The 16,126-nt window shown below is 43.9% G+C and overlaps 1 protein-coding gene across 1 annotated transcript in view; it reads left to right on the top strand.

Annotated features, from left to right (window-relative positions):
- Window positions 1-273: 273 nt before the first annotated feature.
- Window positions 274-16,126, top strand: part of laptm4b (lysosomal protein transmembrane 4 beta) — a 49,002-nt gene continuing 33,149 nt past the window's right edge. Inside the window, exons 1-3 of the mRNA XM_048528512.2 lie at window positions 274-675; window positions 12,100-12,211; window positions 13,588-13,661. Coding sequence (XP_048384469.1) covers window positions 577-675; window positions 12,100-12,211; window positions 13,588-13,661 — 285 coding nt within the window. The 5' untranslated portion in view covers window positions 274-576. The remainder of the gene's footprint in view (window positions 676-12,099; window positions 12,212-13,587; window positions 13,662-16,126) is intronic.

Here is a 16,126-nt window from a genome sequence, read left to right as displayed (position 1 = left end):
GTGAGAGAGAGAATGTGTGTGTGTGTGTGTGTGTGAGAGAGAGAGAGAGAATATGTGTATGTGTGTGTGTGTGAGAGAGAGAGAGAGAGAATATGTGTGTGTGTGTGAGAGAGAATGTGTGTGTGTGTGTGAGAGAGAATGTGTGTGTGTGTGAGAGAGAGAATATGTGTGTGTGTGTCTGTGTGTGTGTGTGTGTGAGAGAGAGAGAATATGTGTGTGTTTGTGTGTGTGTGTGTGAGAGAGAGAGAATATGTGCATGTGTGTGTCTGTGTGAGAGATAGAGAGAGAGAGAGAATGTGTGTGTGTGTGTGTGTGTGTGTGTGTGTGTGTGTGTGTGTGTGTGTGTGGAGAGAGAGGGTTAAATCCTGACAATCTGTTCCAGGATGTATTGAGAGAGTCTGTGAGCAGGATCAGTGACAGGATCGCAGTGCAGCTTCTGTTAGTTTTACTGCAAGAGAGAAACAGACGCCTCAGCGTTTCCAGCCCAGGGCTGACAGCAGTCCCCTTTTTGCTGGATTTTTCCAGTTTTGTTTCGTCATTTCTTTTTCCCTCTGCTGGTGTGGCTTGGCAGGAGTCATGAGAACGGAGTCTTGTTTTGGGAGCTGGTATTCCAGCCGCTGCTGTTTTTGCTGTCATGTCCGTACAGGGACAATCATTCTGGGAACATGGTACATGGTGAGTGTTTGCACTGGGGACAGTGGTGGTGGTGGGGGCGGGGGGGGGATCGGGTAGTGGGGTGATGGTGGAATGGTGGGGTATTGGGGGAGGTGGTGCAAAGGATTGAGGGGAGCGAACAAGGGATTGGGGGAAGTGAGTGAGGGAGCCAGCAGTGGTGCTGAGGGAGGGTGAGGGGACAGCAAGGTGGGGTGGGAGGAGAGGAGTGTGTCTGTGTGTGAGGGAGCTTGGGCAGTGAGGGAGCGTTCGGGGTGCAGGAGAGTGAGGGATGATGAGGAGAGTGAGGGAAGAGGAGGAGGATAGTGAGGGAGAGGAAAGACAGTGAGGGGACACGAGGAGAGTGAGGGATGAGGAGGAGAGTGAGGGATGTGGAGGAGGAGAGTGAGGGAAAGGAAGGAGAGTGAGGGAGGAGGAGGGGAGTGAGGGAAGAGGATGAAGTGAGGGAGAGGGAGGAGAGTGATGGAGGGGGGAAGAGAGTGAGAGAGGGTGGAAGAGAGTGAGGGATGAGGGCGAGAGGTAGGGAGGAGGAGAGTGAGGGAGGGGTAAGAGAGCAACAGGGAAGGGACAGAAGCAGAATAGATGAGTGAGGGGCAAGGCTAGTGAGTGAGGAAGAAGGACAGAGAGGGAGAGTGGGGAGAGTGAGGGAAAGTGCAGGAGGAAATGAGTGAAGGGCCAGGAAGAAGGGAGATGGCTTCCTTGTTATGTGAGGAGCTGTCAGAGCAATCTGAGTGCCCATCCTAATCCCTATGGGACCCCAGGGGAATCCTTTCTCACCTGGGTGTAACAGTTAGACTGTTGGCAAATAGACAGGAAGTTACTACATGTTTTGGGCCCCAGTTCTGCCTGGGAATAGGTCACATTGCCCCAGGGAAAGCCTCTTCATTATTTTGTACAATGAATTGTCTTCCAAATGGAAATTTAACCTGTCTGAAGCAGCACTGTCAGTGGCCTTGGGAGGGTGTTTGTGGAACTGTATAACCTTCACATGGCTTTATATCCCCAGAGTTAAGATAATACTTCAGACTAGACGCTCTTCTAAGCTCCTGCTTGAGTCACCACTGAACATTCAGCAATACTTAGCAAATAGGTCAGATGAATATTAAAGGTGCAATAATATTTTTAATTCATTCACGGGATCTGGGCATCGCTGGCTAGGCCAGCATTTATTGCCCATCCCTACTTGCCCAGAGGGCAGTTTAGGAGTCAACTAAATTGCAGTGGGTCTGGAGTCACATGTCGGCCAGACCAGGCAAGGAAATTGAAACCCTTGAAATAAAAGTACATTCAGAAAATGTTCATTAATTAAGGACCCAGGTATTTTACAGCGTGTGGTAATCCTGCTTCACAGAATCCAACATAAATAAATCCAACGTTTCACTAACAAAAAAGCAACATTTAAAAATAAATCCTGAAAAGGATGTGGGTGAGAGACAGAGTGTTGGGGTGAGTTTCCTGTGGTTTATCCAGCAAGTGGATTAATTTCTTCGAATGTTTTTAGCCTTGCTGTGTCCTCCTGTTTGTGAATAAATGTACAAGGCAATAGAATATTTTATGTATATTTACACAGGCTATGTTCTCAGTCACTGGTTGCTTTGAAGTCTGTTTGATAAGCATCTCATCACGCTTTATCGAACACAGAATCTGGTTAAACAAATCCGAGACAGTTTGATTTATCAAACGAGACAGGTACTTGTTCCTTGACACCAGGTTTATTCACAGAACGCAACATTACAGATCTCTGCCTCTGACTGACTAACAGCCTAGTGCCTCACCGAAGGGAATGGAGTATAAAAATAGAGAGGCTTCGCTAAAACTATTCGAGATGCTAATCAGACTGTAGTTGCTGGAAAAGCTCAGCTGGTCTGCAGCATCCGTGGAGAAAAAAATCAGAGTTAACATTTCGGGTCCAGTTCTGTCATCATATTTTAAAGGCACCACGCACTCTTCACCCCTTATCATTGTACAAACATCAACACTTTTAAAAACACCAAATTCTAACATGCTGCCTTTCAATCCACAAGTACTCTGGGTTATAGGGGGATGGATCTGGGTGGGATGCTCCAAGGGTCAGCGTGGACTTGTTGGGCCGAAGAGCCTGTTTCCACACTGTAGGGCTTCAATGAAATTCTATTCCACCCAACTTCACAAGAATGGAAACAGAGTCTTCGGCCCAACTCATCCATGCTGACAAGATTTAGTCCTCTATTCCTCTAAACCCTTCATACTTAAATAGTTCTTGGATGCTCACAGATCAAGAGACTCAGTGATAGTGGGAAGGTAGTGCAGAGATTGCAAATCAGCCACAATCTTATTGAGGCTTGAGTGGCCAAATGGCCAACTGTTACCTTATTTTTGAATTCTTGTAGATAACCAAGATTCTTAAACATGTTAACAAGCAATTCTGATCGAGTACTAAAGCACATTCTTCAAATGCCTTGATATTTTTACATGCAAACAACTAATTTACAGAAATATACACATCTACCACTTTATGCAAACGGCATTGTGTGTCTGTCTACAGCATGTGGACTGCAGCAGTTAAAGATAGCAGCTCACCATCACCTTCTCAAGGGGCAACAGGGACAGGCAATAAATACAGGCCCAGCCAGCAATGGTTTGAGAAGGCAGCTCACCACCACATTCTGAAGGGCAGCTGAAGATAGGCAATAAATGCTGGTCCAGCCAATGATGCCCACATCCCATGAGCGAATAAATAATACAAAGATGAGTAGCCTTTTTTTAACCTGGGAAACATCCCGAGATGTTATCAAGTATTAACAAATAAAATTTGACATTGAGTCACATCGAGAGATTCTCGGGTCAGGTAACTACAGAGCTTGGTGAAAGAGGAAGCTTTTTCAGGAACGGAGACAGAGGCAGAGAGGATTACAAGAGAAAGCTTAGGGCCTCAGCAGTTGTAGATTCAGCCAGTTTTGGCGAAACAATGGAAATTGTGAACGTGTAAGGATCTACAAGATGCAGAACTCTCTGGAGGTTACAGAGAATAGGGAAATTGGATTTCAGAACTGGAGTCTTGCCAGGCTGGGGGTCCAGTGTAGTTCAACAGAGAATGGTGAATGACACTCACAGTGAACTCAGATATATGGAGCACAGTTTTGAGTGAGGTTAGTACCATGTGAGTAAACATTGGAAATTATTCAGTTGGCATTATAATAATGTAAAAGCTGAAGGTAGGAAATGCTATAAATACCCAGTTGATCAAACAACACTTGATGAGAGAATGAACAGATTTACATTGCCAATGCACAGAAATATAGAAAATAGGAGCAAAAGCAGCCATTTGAGCCTGCCCCACCAATCAATAGGATCATGGCTGATCATCCATCTCAGTCCCCTGCCTCCACTTCCCCCACACCCTTATAATTTGAACCCTTTGGCCCTAAGAACTATGTCTAACTCCTTCTTGAAAGCAATCAATGTTTTGCTTTCTGTGGCAGAGAATTCCACAGGCCATCATCAACTCCTAGCCCTTTCTCTCTCAATGGTTTCTCCTCATTGGTTCCTCTCAGCAAAGCTGACTGACCTATTTTGCATCTCTCGCACTTTCTGTCATCCTTCTCGATTTCGAGCATCTGTAGCGTTTTGCTCTTTCACTCATAAGAAGAAGATGAATGCTTCTTTTTCTTATGATGAAATGCCACAATATTCAGAGAAGCTTTTCGCTCCTAGTTGGCCATTTAGCACAGGTCAACAGAAGCAGGCCTTTCAATGTTGGAAACTTTGCAACATGAGCTACAATTGTATTGGAACTGTGGACAACTAGAACTCGATCTCGGAGGGAGACTATATTCATTACCCCATATCTATTACCGCCTTGTATCTGAAGATTGTTCTTCAACAATAAATATAGTTGCCCGATAATTTGGAAAAGAGTGGAGAGATAATTTTGCCAATAAGATGGCAACAGTTACTTAACTCTGCCATAATATATTGATCTGTGGATAAATCACACAGGGATTATAATTAAACAATAATAAAAGATTATTTTCATTTTTTCAGAAACCCTACAAACCTTGGCAAGATGTCCAATACACATGAAGGAGGCAATAAAATGGTCATTTTCCTTCAACTTCATAAGAGCTAATTCTGTCTTTGATGCACCGTTCCATGTAACCATTTGTGAATTGCTTTGTTGCTATATATTGGTGATAGAAACATTGGAACATAGAAAATAGGGGCAAGAGTAGGCCATTCAGCCCTTCAAGCCTGCTCCACCATTCAATATAATCGTGGAATATCATTCAACTCAGGTCCTTGTTCCCACGTTCTCCCCATACCTTTGATCCCTTTGACCCCAGTAACTGCCTCTGACAGTGATCTTATACAATACTATCATCTGGAAGGATAAGGTCAGCTGATACACAGGAACACACCACTCGCCAAAAGTTCCTCTCCAAGCCGCTCCTTCATTCCTCCAGCGTCTCTGAGTCAAAATTCTGGAATTCTCTGTCTAGAGGCATTGTGGGTGTATTTACGGTACCTGGGGTGCAGCAGTTCAAGAGAAAGCAGCTCACAAGCACCTTCTCAAGGGCAACTAGGGATACCGATAAATGCCGGGCCCAGCCAGTGATGGCCACGCCCCACAAATGAATAGAAAATGTTGTAGCAACAAGCTATTATTAAGCTGAGCCTCTGGCTGGTGCTTTGGCAAAGTTGCCCTTGTTTTTAGCCAAGCGAAATAATTGTATCCTAACATAGCAAAATGACCATACCGTGGAGAGATTTTTATTTGTTGATAATTACAATAGCTTTTTGGGTCATGTATTTTGAACACATTAATTGTATTTGTCAGTTTATGAGCATTCAAACATACAAATTAGGAGCAGGAATAGACCATTCATCCCCTTGAGCTTGCTTTGCCATTTGATAGCATCATGGCTAACTTGCTGGTAGCCACATTCCACATTCTCCCTATCGCCCCTCACTGTGACTCCCTTGTCAGCCAAAAACCTGTTTATTTCTGCCTTACAAATACTCAAAGACAGTGCCACCATTGGGATCAGAGTCTAAAAGACTCAAAATACTCTGAAGGAAAATATTCTCTTCATCTCTCTCTTAAATGGGTGACCTGTTGTTTTCAAACTGTGTCTTCTAGGTCTGGCCTCTCCTAAAAGGGGAAACATCCTCTCACCATTCACTCTGTCAAGACCTTGAAGTATCTTGTAGGTCTCAATATGATCACTTCTCTATTTTTAAAGGATAGATAACAGGCCCAACCTGTCCAGTCTTTCCTTATTAATAAGACCCCAACCCCTAGCATCATCCCAAGAACCTTCTCTGAACTACCTCCAACGAATTAAGGGTAGATGAAGGTAAACTTTCTTTACTGGTTGGGGATTCTTGATCTAGGGACATAGTCAATAAACTAGCCAATGTGTGCACTTGCAATTTCTCTTTTCCATGTGGAATCCTATCTGATGTTGAGCCACCATCTCCATTCATTTGCAAACCCACAAATCGATTTCTTTGAGTATGATGAATTCTGAAAGGTAATGTGGAGCAATTGATTTTGTGGCTCCAGACACACACAGTTGTGTCTCTCATTTCTCTTTCCTATATTTATGTTGTAACCTCACATTGTACTGGGATTTCCAGACTCCTTACTTTCCGTCTGGAACAAAAGGTCATCTTGGGAAATTACAATTATTCTTATATGAACAATATGCTAAAAAAAACAAAATATTCGCAAGTTCCAAAGTACTTCATCCCGATCAAATTGTTAGAGCAAACATTTATAGTAATGGAGACTCCTGAAGCTATAGCCAGAATGAAAAATGTTACACTGCATCATTGTCCAGGAAATGAATGTATACCAGTAGTTGATTACACAATGTTCAGCACCATTAATGGCTCCTCAGACACTGAAGCAGTCCATGTCCAAATGCAGCAAGACTTGGATAACATCCAGGCTTGGATTGACAAGGGGCAAGTAACATTGTGTTACACAAATGCCAGGCATAGACCATCTCTAGCAAGGAAAAATCTGACCATCACCTGTTAACATTCAATGCATCGTCATCACTCTCTCCCCATTATCAATTTCCTGGGGGTTACTATTGACCAGAAACTGAACTGAACTCGCCATATACATGCAAACAGCAGATCAGAGGCTAGGAATACCGCTGCGAGCAACTGACTTCCTGACTCCCCATCATCTCAATGGCACAACTCAGGAGTGTGATGGAATACTCCCCATCTGCCTGGATGGGTGCAGCCCCAACAACACTCAAGAAGCTCAATACCATCCAGGACAAAGAAGTCTATTTGATTGGTACAACATCCATAATCATCCATCACCAACACTCAGCAGCAGCAGCAGTGTATACTATCTACAAGATGCACTGCAGATCCTCAGACAGCACCTTCCAAACCCATGACCACTTCCATCTGGAAGGGCAAGCACAGTTGGTGCATTGGTACACCACCACATGCAAATGGGCCTCCAAGCCACTCACCAGCCTGACATGGAAATATATCGCTGTTCCTTCAACTGAGTCACAATCCTGGAATTCCCTCCCTAAGAGCATTATGGGTCTACCTACTGCACATGGACTGCAGCGGTTCATGAAGGCAGTTCACCCCGACCTTCTCAAGGGTAGCCAGGGATATGTAATGCATATGGGCCTATTCAGTGTCACCCACTTTGCACAAAACAACAAAATTAAGGAAAAAATACTACTCTTGCCCCTTGTGATTGCTGGGAATCTACACTTGTTCACATCTCCTTGAAATGTTTCTGACAGGATCAACAATGTATTTATGGAGGCTTTATTCTTGTTAACCACCCAATGGGCATCCTGGGAACATGGCCAGTATTGACCCTGAGCCACATCAGGTAACATTGGCTCAGCTCACTGAAAGCAACATCAAACAGGTTGGTTTTAAGCAGTGCCTTTATAAGGACAGAGAAGTGGAGAGGCAAGGCAGAACATAGGGTCAGCCAAGGCAGCTGAAGACTTGCGGCAATTGCGGGGGGTGGGCGTAATTGTAGAAATGAAAATATCACGGGCCGTGTAAAGGAAAGTCACTGCAGTTGGTTAATGTGGAGGGGTGAGAGATGATTTCAAGGTGATAATTTTGCACTAACTTGCTGTAGTCAGAGGATAGTCCAGATCCAAAAGTTGAATTTCTAAATTGGAGAATGGCCAATTTTGTTGGCATCAGGCAAGAACTTTTAAAGGCTGATTGGGGGCGGGTGTTTGCAGGCAAAGAGAAGGCTGGAAAATGGGAAGCCTTCAGAAATGAGATAATGAGAGTCTAGAGACAGTGTATTCCTGTTAGGGGAAAGGGCCAGGCTGGTAGGTGTAGGGAATGCTGGATGATTAGAGAAAATGAGGTTTTGGTTAAGAATAAGAAGGAAGCATATATTAAAAATAGACAATAGAGATTGATTGAATCCCAAGAGAAGTACAAAGGCAGTAGAAGTATGTATAAGAGAGTAATCAGGAGGACAAAAAGAGGACATAAGACAGCTTGGGAAAATAGGATTAAGGAGAATTCAAAGGGATTCTACAAGTACATTGAGAAAAACAGAAACTTGGGAGAGAATAGGACCCCTTAAAGGTGAGCAAGGCTGCATATGTGTGGAACCGCAGGAGATAGGGGAGATACTAAACGAATATTTTGCATCAGTGTTTCCTGTGGACAAGGATATGGAAGATGGAGAATGTGGGGAAATAAATAGCAACATATTGAAAAATGTCCATGTTACAGAGGGGGAGGTGCTGAGCACCTTAAAATGCATAAAGGTGGATAAATCCCCTGGATCTGATCAGGTGTACTCTAGATCTCTGTGGGAAGCTGGGGAATTGAATACTGGACCCCTTGCTGAGATATTTGTATCATCAAAAGCCACAGGTGAGGTGCCAAAAGACTGGAGGTTGGTGAATATGGTGCCACTAGTTAAGAAAGGTGGCAAGGAAAAACCGGGGAGCTATAGACCAGTGAGCCTGGCATCAGCTGCGGGCATGTTGGAGAGAATCCTGAAGAACAGGATTTGCTTGTATTTGGAAAGGCAAGGACTGATTAGGGATCATCAACATGGCTTTGTGTGTGGGAAATCGTGTCTCACTAACTTGATTTGAGTTTTTTGAAGAAGTAATGAAGAGGATTGATGTGGGTAGTGCGGTGGATGTGATCTATTTGGACTTCAGTAAGGCATTCCACAAGGTTCCTCAAGGTAGACTAGTTAGCAAGGTTAGATCACATGGAATACAGGGAGAACTAACCATTTAGATACAGAACTGGCTTGAGGGTAGAAGACAGAGGGTGATGATAGGGGGTTACTTTTCAGACTGGAGTCCTGGGACCAGCAGTGTGCCACAAGAATCGCTGCTGGGTCCACTGCTTTTTGGCATTTATGTAAATGATTTGGATGTGAATATAGGAGGGATGGTTAGTGTGCAGATGACGCCAAAATTGGAGATGTAGTGGACAGCAAAGAAGGTTATCTCAGAGTATAACAGGATCTTAATTAGATGGGCCAATGGGCCGAGGCGTGTCGGATGGAGTTTAATTTAGATAAATGTGAGGTGTTGCACTTTAGAAAGACAGATCAGGGCAGGTCTTACACACTTAATAGTAAGGTCCTGGGGAGTGCTGCTGAACAAAGAGACCCTGGAATGCAAATTCATAGTTCCTTGAAAGTGGAGTCACAGGTAAGTTTGTAGGTATTTGGTGTGAGAGACAACGGGAACTGCAGATGCTGGAGAATCTGAGATAACAAAGTGTGGAGCTGGATGAACACAGCAGGCCAAGCAGCATCTTAGGAACACAAAAGCTGACGTTTTGGGCCTAGACCCTTCATCAGTTTGGTGTGCTTGCCTTTATTGGTCAATGCACTGAGCACAGGAGTTGGAAGTTCATGTTGCAGCTGTACAGGACATTGGTTCAGCCATTTTTGAAATACAACATGCAATTCTGTTCTTCCTGCTATAGGAAAGATGTTGTGAAACTTGAAAGGGTTCAAGAAAGATTTATTAGGATATTTCGAGGATTGGAGGGCTTGAAATGCAGGGAGAGGATTAATTGGCTGGGCTTGTTTTCCCTGGAGCAGCAGAGGCTGAGGGGTGACCTTATAGAGGTTTGTAAAATCATGAGACCATGGAGAGGGTAAGTAGACAAGATGTTTTCCCCAGGGTGGGGGAGTCCAAAACTAGAGAGCATAGGTTTAAGATGAGAGTGTAAAGGTTTTAAAAAAAACCTAAGGCGCAACATTTTCACACAGACGTTAGTGTGTGTATGAAATGAACTGCCGGAGGAAGTGGTGGAGGCTGGGTCAATTACAACATTTAAAAAGCCATCCCGATGGATATATGAAGGGAGAGTTTAGAAGCATAGGGGCCAAATGCTGTCAAATCCGACTAGATTAAGTTAGGATCTCTGTCAGCATGGATGAGATGGACCGAATGGCCTGCTTCAAGTGCTGTACATCTGTGTGACTCTGTGATTATGTGCAGTAATTCAGCTGATATCTGATATTTGAGGGATACAGTTTTGCCATTTGCATCAACACCTATGAAAAAGCAGCTTTGCATTAACAGATGTGACAGCATAATTGCAGACTTAATTATATTTAATGTGTTTTGTATTCCGCTTCAGTGGAGAGAATATTTTCTCTCTAAGATGGATGCTAATTGTTCTGAAAACTACTGTATTTATATTACGGTGGAGACACTGGACAATTAATAAGACAATTAACATTCCAGTCTGGTCAGATGGGAAAGTCTGATGTGTTGTGGCTAATGCCTTACAGTTGCTACTGTCCTGTAACATAATCGAAATCATGGCTGGGCAGCAAGTAATGATTGTGATGGTGGAGTAGTGATAAACTCACTGGGCACATGATCCTGAGGCTAAGACTGTGAGGGCATCAGTTCAAATCCCATCCACGACAGCTGGTGGTATTTTAAATTCAATTAAATCTGAAGCAGAATATAGGAGCCATTTATTCATTGTCATAAAATCTGAGCTGGTTCCCAATGTCCTCTTGGGAAGGGAATCTGCTGTCCTTGCTTGGTCTGGTCTCCATGTAGCTCCAGACCAACAGCAAGCCTCTCGGTTTAAGAGAACTTATGGGTAAGCAATAAATACCAGCCTTGCCAGTGATGCCCACTTCCCATAAAAGGTTAAATAAAACATCAGTGGACATGGTAATAGAGAAAATAGGAGGAGAAGCAGGCCATTCAGCCCTTTGAGTTTGTTCCGCAAATCAATATGATCATGGCTGATCAACCAACTCAATCTCCTGTTCCCTGTTTCTCCCCATACCCTTTGATCCCCTTAGCCCTAAGAACGATATCTAACTACTTCTTGAAAAAGTTTAAGTTTTGACCTTAACCACTTTCAGTGGTAGAGCATTTCACAAACTCCCACTCTCTGGGTGAAGACATTTCTCCTCATCTCAGTCCTAAATGCCCTACCCCATATCTTTAGACTGTGACCCCTGGCTCTGGACTCCTTGGGAACATCGCTCCTGTGTTTTCCCTGTCTAATCCTGTTGGAATTTTATAGGTTTCTGAGATGCCTCTCATTCTTCCAAACTCCAATGAATATTCCTAACCAATCCAGTCTCTCTTCATAGGTCAGTCCTGCCATCCCCAGGGAACAGTTTTGGTAAAACTTCCCTCAAGAATCAGAAATTCTTTCCTCAGATAAGGAGACTGCAACTGTACACAACAGTCCAGATGTGGTCTCACCAAGGCCCTGTAAAATTGCAACCTGAAAAAGACCCCTTTATCACTACTCCCTGCCTTCTGCGAGTCAGTCAATCTTCTATCAATGCCAATACCTTGCCCCTAATGCCATGGACTCTAATCTTATTTAGCCGCCTCCTGTGTGGAATCTTGTCAAAGGCTGTCTGAACATCCAAATAGATCATATGCACTGACTCTCTGTCTAACCTGTTTGTTCCATCCTGAAAGAATTCTGACAGATTTGTCAGGCGTGACCTCCCCTTGACAAAACTATGCTGACTCACCCGATTTTACCATGGCAACGGGAGGAAACGAGTCCTGGGGCGTGGGGGTGTTGAGGTGGGGGGCTCGTCCTGGGGAGTAGGGGAGGGGGGAGGAAACAAGTCCTGGGGAGTAGGGAAGAGCGGAGTAAGTCCTGGGGAGTCAGGGAGGAGGGAACAAGTCCTGGGGAGTAGAGGGGGGGGCTAGTCCTGGGGAGTAGGGGAGGGGAGAACAAGCCCAGGGGAGTAGGAGATGGGGGAGTAAGTCTTGGGGATTAGGCAAACCGCGGCTCAAACTGGAAGCTTCGGACCCAGATGTAGAGAAACCACCCTCCCTGTGTCACTAGACCTCCATTGATTGGTTAAGACTACTATTGGCATTGTGTGATTGGATAAAGATATGGTTTGAATCTGAGTAACTAACTGACTTTTTCTTTCTTTCCCCTAAGCTGATCAATGGCGTGGTGCTGCTGATTTTGCTGTCTGCCTTCAGTGACCCAGAACGATACTACCTGCCTCATACCGAACTCACCACTGACTTTGACTTCACCGATGATGCCAGTAAGTCTGTACCTTTTCTAAATGCTGAACCCATCTCTGTGGCATCAGTTGCTATAACCCCATTCACTTATTGTGCTGTGCTCGTGGATACTTTCCTCTACTCCCTAAGGTGCCGAAGAGCTGTGCTCTACAATCATCTCTGCCATTTCACCCAAACATCAGCAAGGCCTGAAAAGCACAGACTCTAACCACCGAGTGTTATCCCACTCCCATGACTGTAAAGCTCTCACATATCGGCTGCTAAATGGGACCGATCAAATGCAAAATATTGCAGGCGTTGGAAATCTGAAACAAATCGTCTGTGGAGAGAGAAACAGAATTAGAAACAAAGAAGCAGGGATGGAAAGTCTTAGTTATGAGGAGAGATTGGAAAGGCTGGGTTTGTTTTCCCTGGAGCAAAAGTGGCCGAGGGGGTGTCCTGATTGAGGCATACAAAATTAGAGGCGTGGACAGAGTAGATTGTGGGAATCTTTTTCCCATGGCAAACATGTTGAAAGATCAGAGGGCATAAGTTTGCGGTGAGGAGTAAGTGGTGTAATGGGGATTTGAGGTGAAATAGGGGATAAGTACTCTCACAATATTTAAGAAGCATCTGGATGAGCACTTAAAATGCCAGGGCACAGTAAGGTACGGACCAAGGGCAGGTAAATGGGAGGTATTTTGGTGTGTGTCGGCCAGCAGAGACATGGTGGGCTGAATGGCCTGTTTCTATGCTGTATGTGTCTGTGACTATGACTATAATTATCTGACAGTCTCTCAGTAGACTTCCTATGTTAGCTAAATGTACATTAAAAAATTCTATCTATACCTTGATTTCTAGCCAGCAGTTTTCTATTTCCACTGCAAATTACTGGGTAGTAATTTAAAATGGGGCCTTTCCTGCATGAAATTGTTCATTTTCTTTTTGGTAATTGGTCCACTGGATTCCTCAGAATCGCTTAAAATACCTTCCAAGGGCTGATTTCAGGAGCATTTTTTTCAGTAACTGAACCTTCTCAGGTAAAAGCTGTGGAGACAGAATGCAGATGCACCCATAAAGTAGATGCAAGCGTATGAACGAGGGTCAACGACAGGCCACTTGGCCCTCTGAACCTGCTCCACCGTTCAATAAGTGATCTTATTGAACGGTGGAGTGCTCCTTGGACGATCTGTAAAGACCTGATGGGCTGAATGGCTAACTCCTGCTTCTGTGTCTATGGCTCGTGCGAAGGCACAAATGAAAGGAGGGGAATGCATTCAACTGACTTGATGTGTTTAAGGAAAATAAATTTTTCTGACTTGTTCTCATAGTTTTCTGCAACAGCTTGCTTAGACGTGGTGCTTAGAAATAACGTGTATTTTTCTTCTGTTTTTCTACCTGCTATTTTCTATTTCAGATATCTGCATCGCCACCGCTGTTTCTCTCCTTATGATAACCATTTGCGGAATGGCCACTTACGGTGCATATAAGGTACTGTAAATAATGGATAAAATCACACAACTGGTCAAATTTGGTGGCTTTTATTTTTGTGTTGCTATTCCAACTAATTTGGATATATTTGGTCAGACATCCCGAACCAAGCATTTTGAAATGATAATGCAACTCATGCATTTTTTAAAAAAATTGTTCATGGGATGTGGGTGTCACTGATTCTTCCAGCATTTATTGCCCATCCCTAATTGCCCAGAGGGCAGTTAGGATTAAATGACATTGCTGTGAGTCATGGGTAGATCAGATTTTCATCTCTACAGGGCACTAGTTAATCAGATAGGTCTTGGCGACAAATGGCCACCATTAGGCCAACTGTCTATTGCTAAGTTTGAATTTCGGCTGACTGCCACATAGATTTGAACCCATGCTCCCAGACCATTGGCCCGAAGTTCTGGATGGAGAGGAAAATGATAATACCATTACACCATTACCTCCCCATAAGGAGCCATGCTTCTCCAGAAAGCTCTCTTCAGCGAATTAAAGAACTAACCACTTCCACAACAGACTAGACTATTCTGGTATCTCAGAGAGCCCACTGTTGTTGGGTGGCTTTAAAAAGGTCTGGACTTGTCTGGAATGGTTTGATAGGGCCTGTTACACTCAGTAGCAGCAGTAGGTATCAGCTACAAGATGCACAGCAGAAATTCAAGATCCTCAGAAAGCACCTTCCAAACTCACAGCCTTTTCCATCTGGAAGGACAAGAGCAGCAGGTTCATGGGAACATCACCCCCTGTAAGTCAAAAAATGTGGAGCTAGAAATGTGCAGCACTTCAGACAGCATCTGAGGAGCAGGAAAGTCAACATTTCTGGTCAGAACCCTTGTTCAGGCCTGGGAAGGGGAAGGGGAGGCCAGAAATTAAATAGGGGAAGGGATGTGTGGGGGCTGAGGGGAGGGAAGGTGAGATAGAGCTATGTGGGTGCAGGTCAGAGGTTATTGTGGTTGGCCACTGGGAAGAGTGGAACAGATAGCTTGAACTACTACGGTCCATGTGCTGCAGATTGACCCACAGTGCCATTAGGGAGGGAAATTCAGCACTTTGACCAGTGACATTGAAAGAAATGTGATATATTTACAAGTCAGGAGGGTGAGAGGCTTCGAGGGGAACTTGCAGGGGCTGTTATTCCCATGTATCTGCTGCACTCGTCCTATGAGATGGAAGTGGAATGGGTTGCATAAGAAACTTTGGCAAATTTCTGCAGTGTATCTTGTAGATGGTCTACACTGCTGCTACTGAGCATCGGCGGTGGAGAGGGTGGATGTGGTACCAATGGCACTGTTAATGGTGAGGATACATGACTCCTGTTTTGTGCATTTTGATTTTTAATTTTTTATAATGTGGTGACTGACCGAAAGTGCTTCAATCTAAATTTGTGATTGTTGTGGAAAGCATTTACTCCGTGTTCTATCAATGAGAAGGCAGCTTCACCCCCTAAACCAAAAAGATATAACTACATTTTCTGCTACTTAAAGGTGAAAGATCGATTCAGTGCTTTGGGTGTAGCATCACGTCTGTCTATTATGTCTGGTCTTCCTCCATTCTGAGGAAGAGCCATTAGTTAACTCTGTTTCTCTCTCCACAGAGGCTGCCAGACCTGCAGAGTTTCTACAGTGAATTTTGTTTGCATTCCAGATCTCCATTGTCTTGCTGCCCACTTCCAGCCATTCTATTATTATTTGTTGGACTTCATGCATGATTAAATCAGCATCAGACAAATCTTAAAGCAAAATCCAAAATGCTGGTTCTTGGAAATAAAATCGGAAATTGCAAGAAAATTCTTTCACTGCCGTTATATACCAGAAAGTTAGGCAGCGAGAGATAGAACTGGACCCAATCTTTACACAGGCTTATAAGCACTTTTTTTTAAGGAGATACAAACACATCCATCCTACCCTAACAACCCAGTTTTTATAAATAAAATCAGAAAATTCAAAAAAATTCAGCAGTTTATGCAGCATCTTTGAAGTGAGAAGGAACATTAACATTTCAGTTCAGTAACCTTTCACCTGTACTGTGTCCATTTCAGTGACCTTTCACCTGTACTGTGTCCATCACAGTGTAACTTGACCTTCTTTTTGCCCTTGTCCCATCTCACATCTTGCTTGAAACCTGCTGCATCTCCAACTGTTGCTAACTCTGATGAAAAGTCATTGAATTGAAATGTTAAACCTGCACCCCCCCTCCCCCGCTGTCTGTCTCTCTCTCTCTCTCTCTCTGCTTCGTCTGCTCAATTTCTTTTTACAATCCTGAAATATCGTTCATTAGGTAGACAAGCTGTTAGCCCCATTGTTCACCTAGGTCCCAAATATCCCTTTGTCCCTTGTCTCACTGTTAGCAGCTCACACTCTCAGCAAATTGCAACACAAAGAGCAGAAACACAAGGAAAATATCTAATGAAGTAATGAGATACACAGTCTAACATTTGGAGAAGATGGTGATGCACT

Source organism: Stegostoma tigrinum, chromosome 5 (assembly GCF_030684315.1).
Source record: "Stegostoma tigrinum isolate sSteTig4 chromosome 5, sSteTig4.hap1, whole genome shotgun sequence".
Taxonomy (NCBI): Eukaryota; Metazoa; Chordata; class Chondrichthyes; order Orectolobiformes; family Stegostomatidae; genus Stegostoma; species Stegostoma tigrinum.
This window is presented reverse-complemented; position numbering and strand designations above follow the sequence as displayed.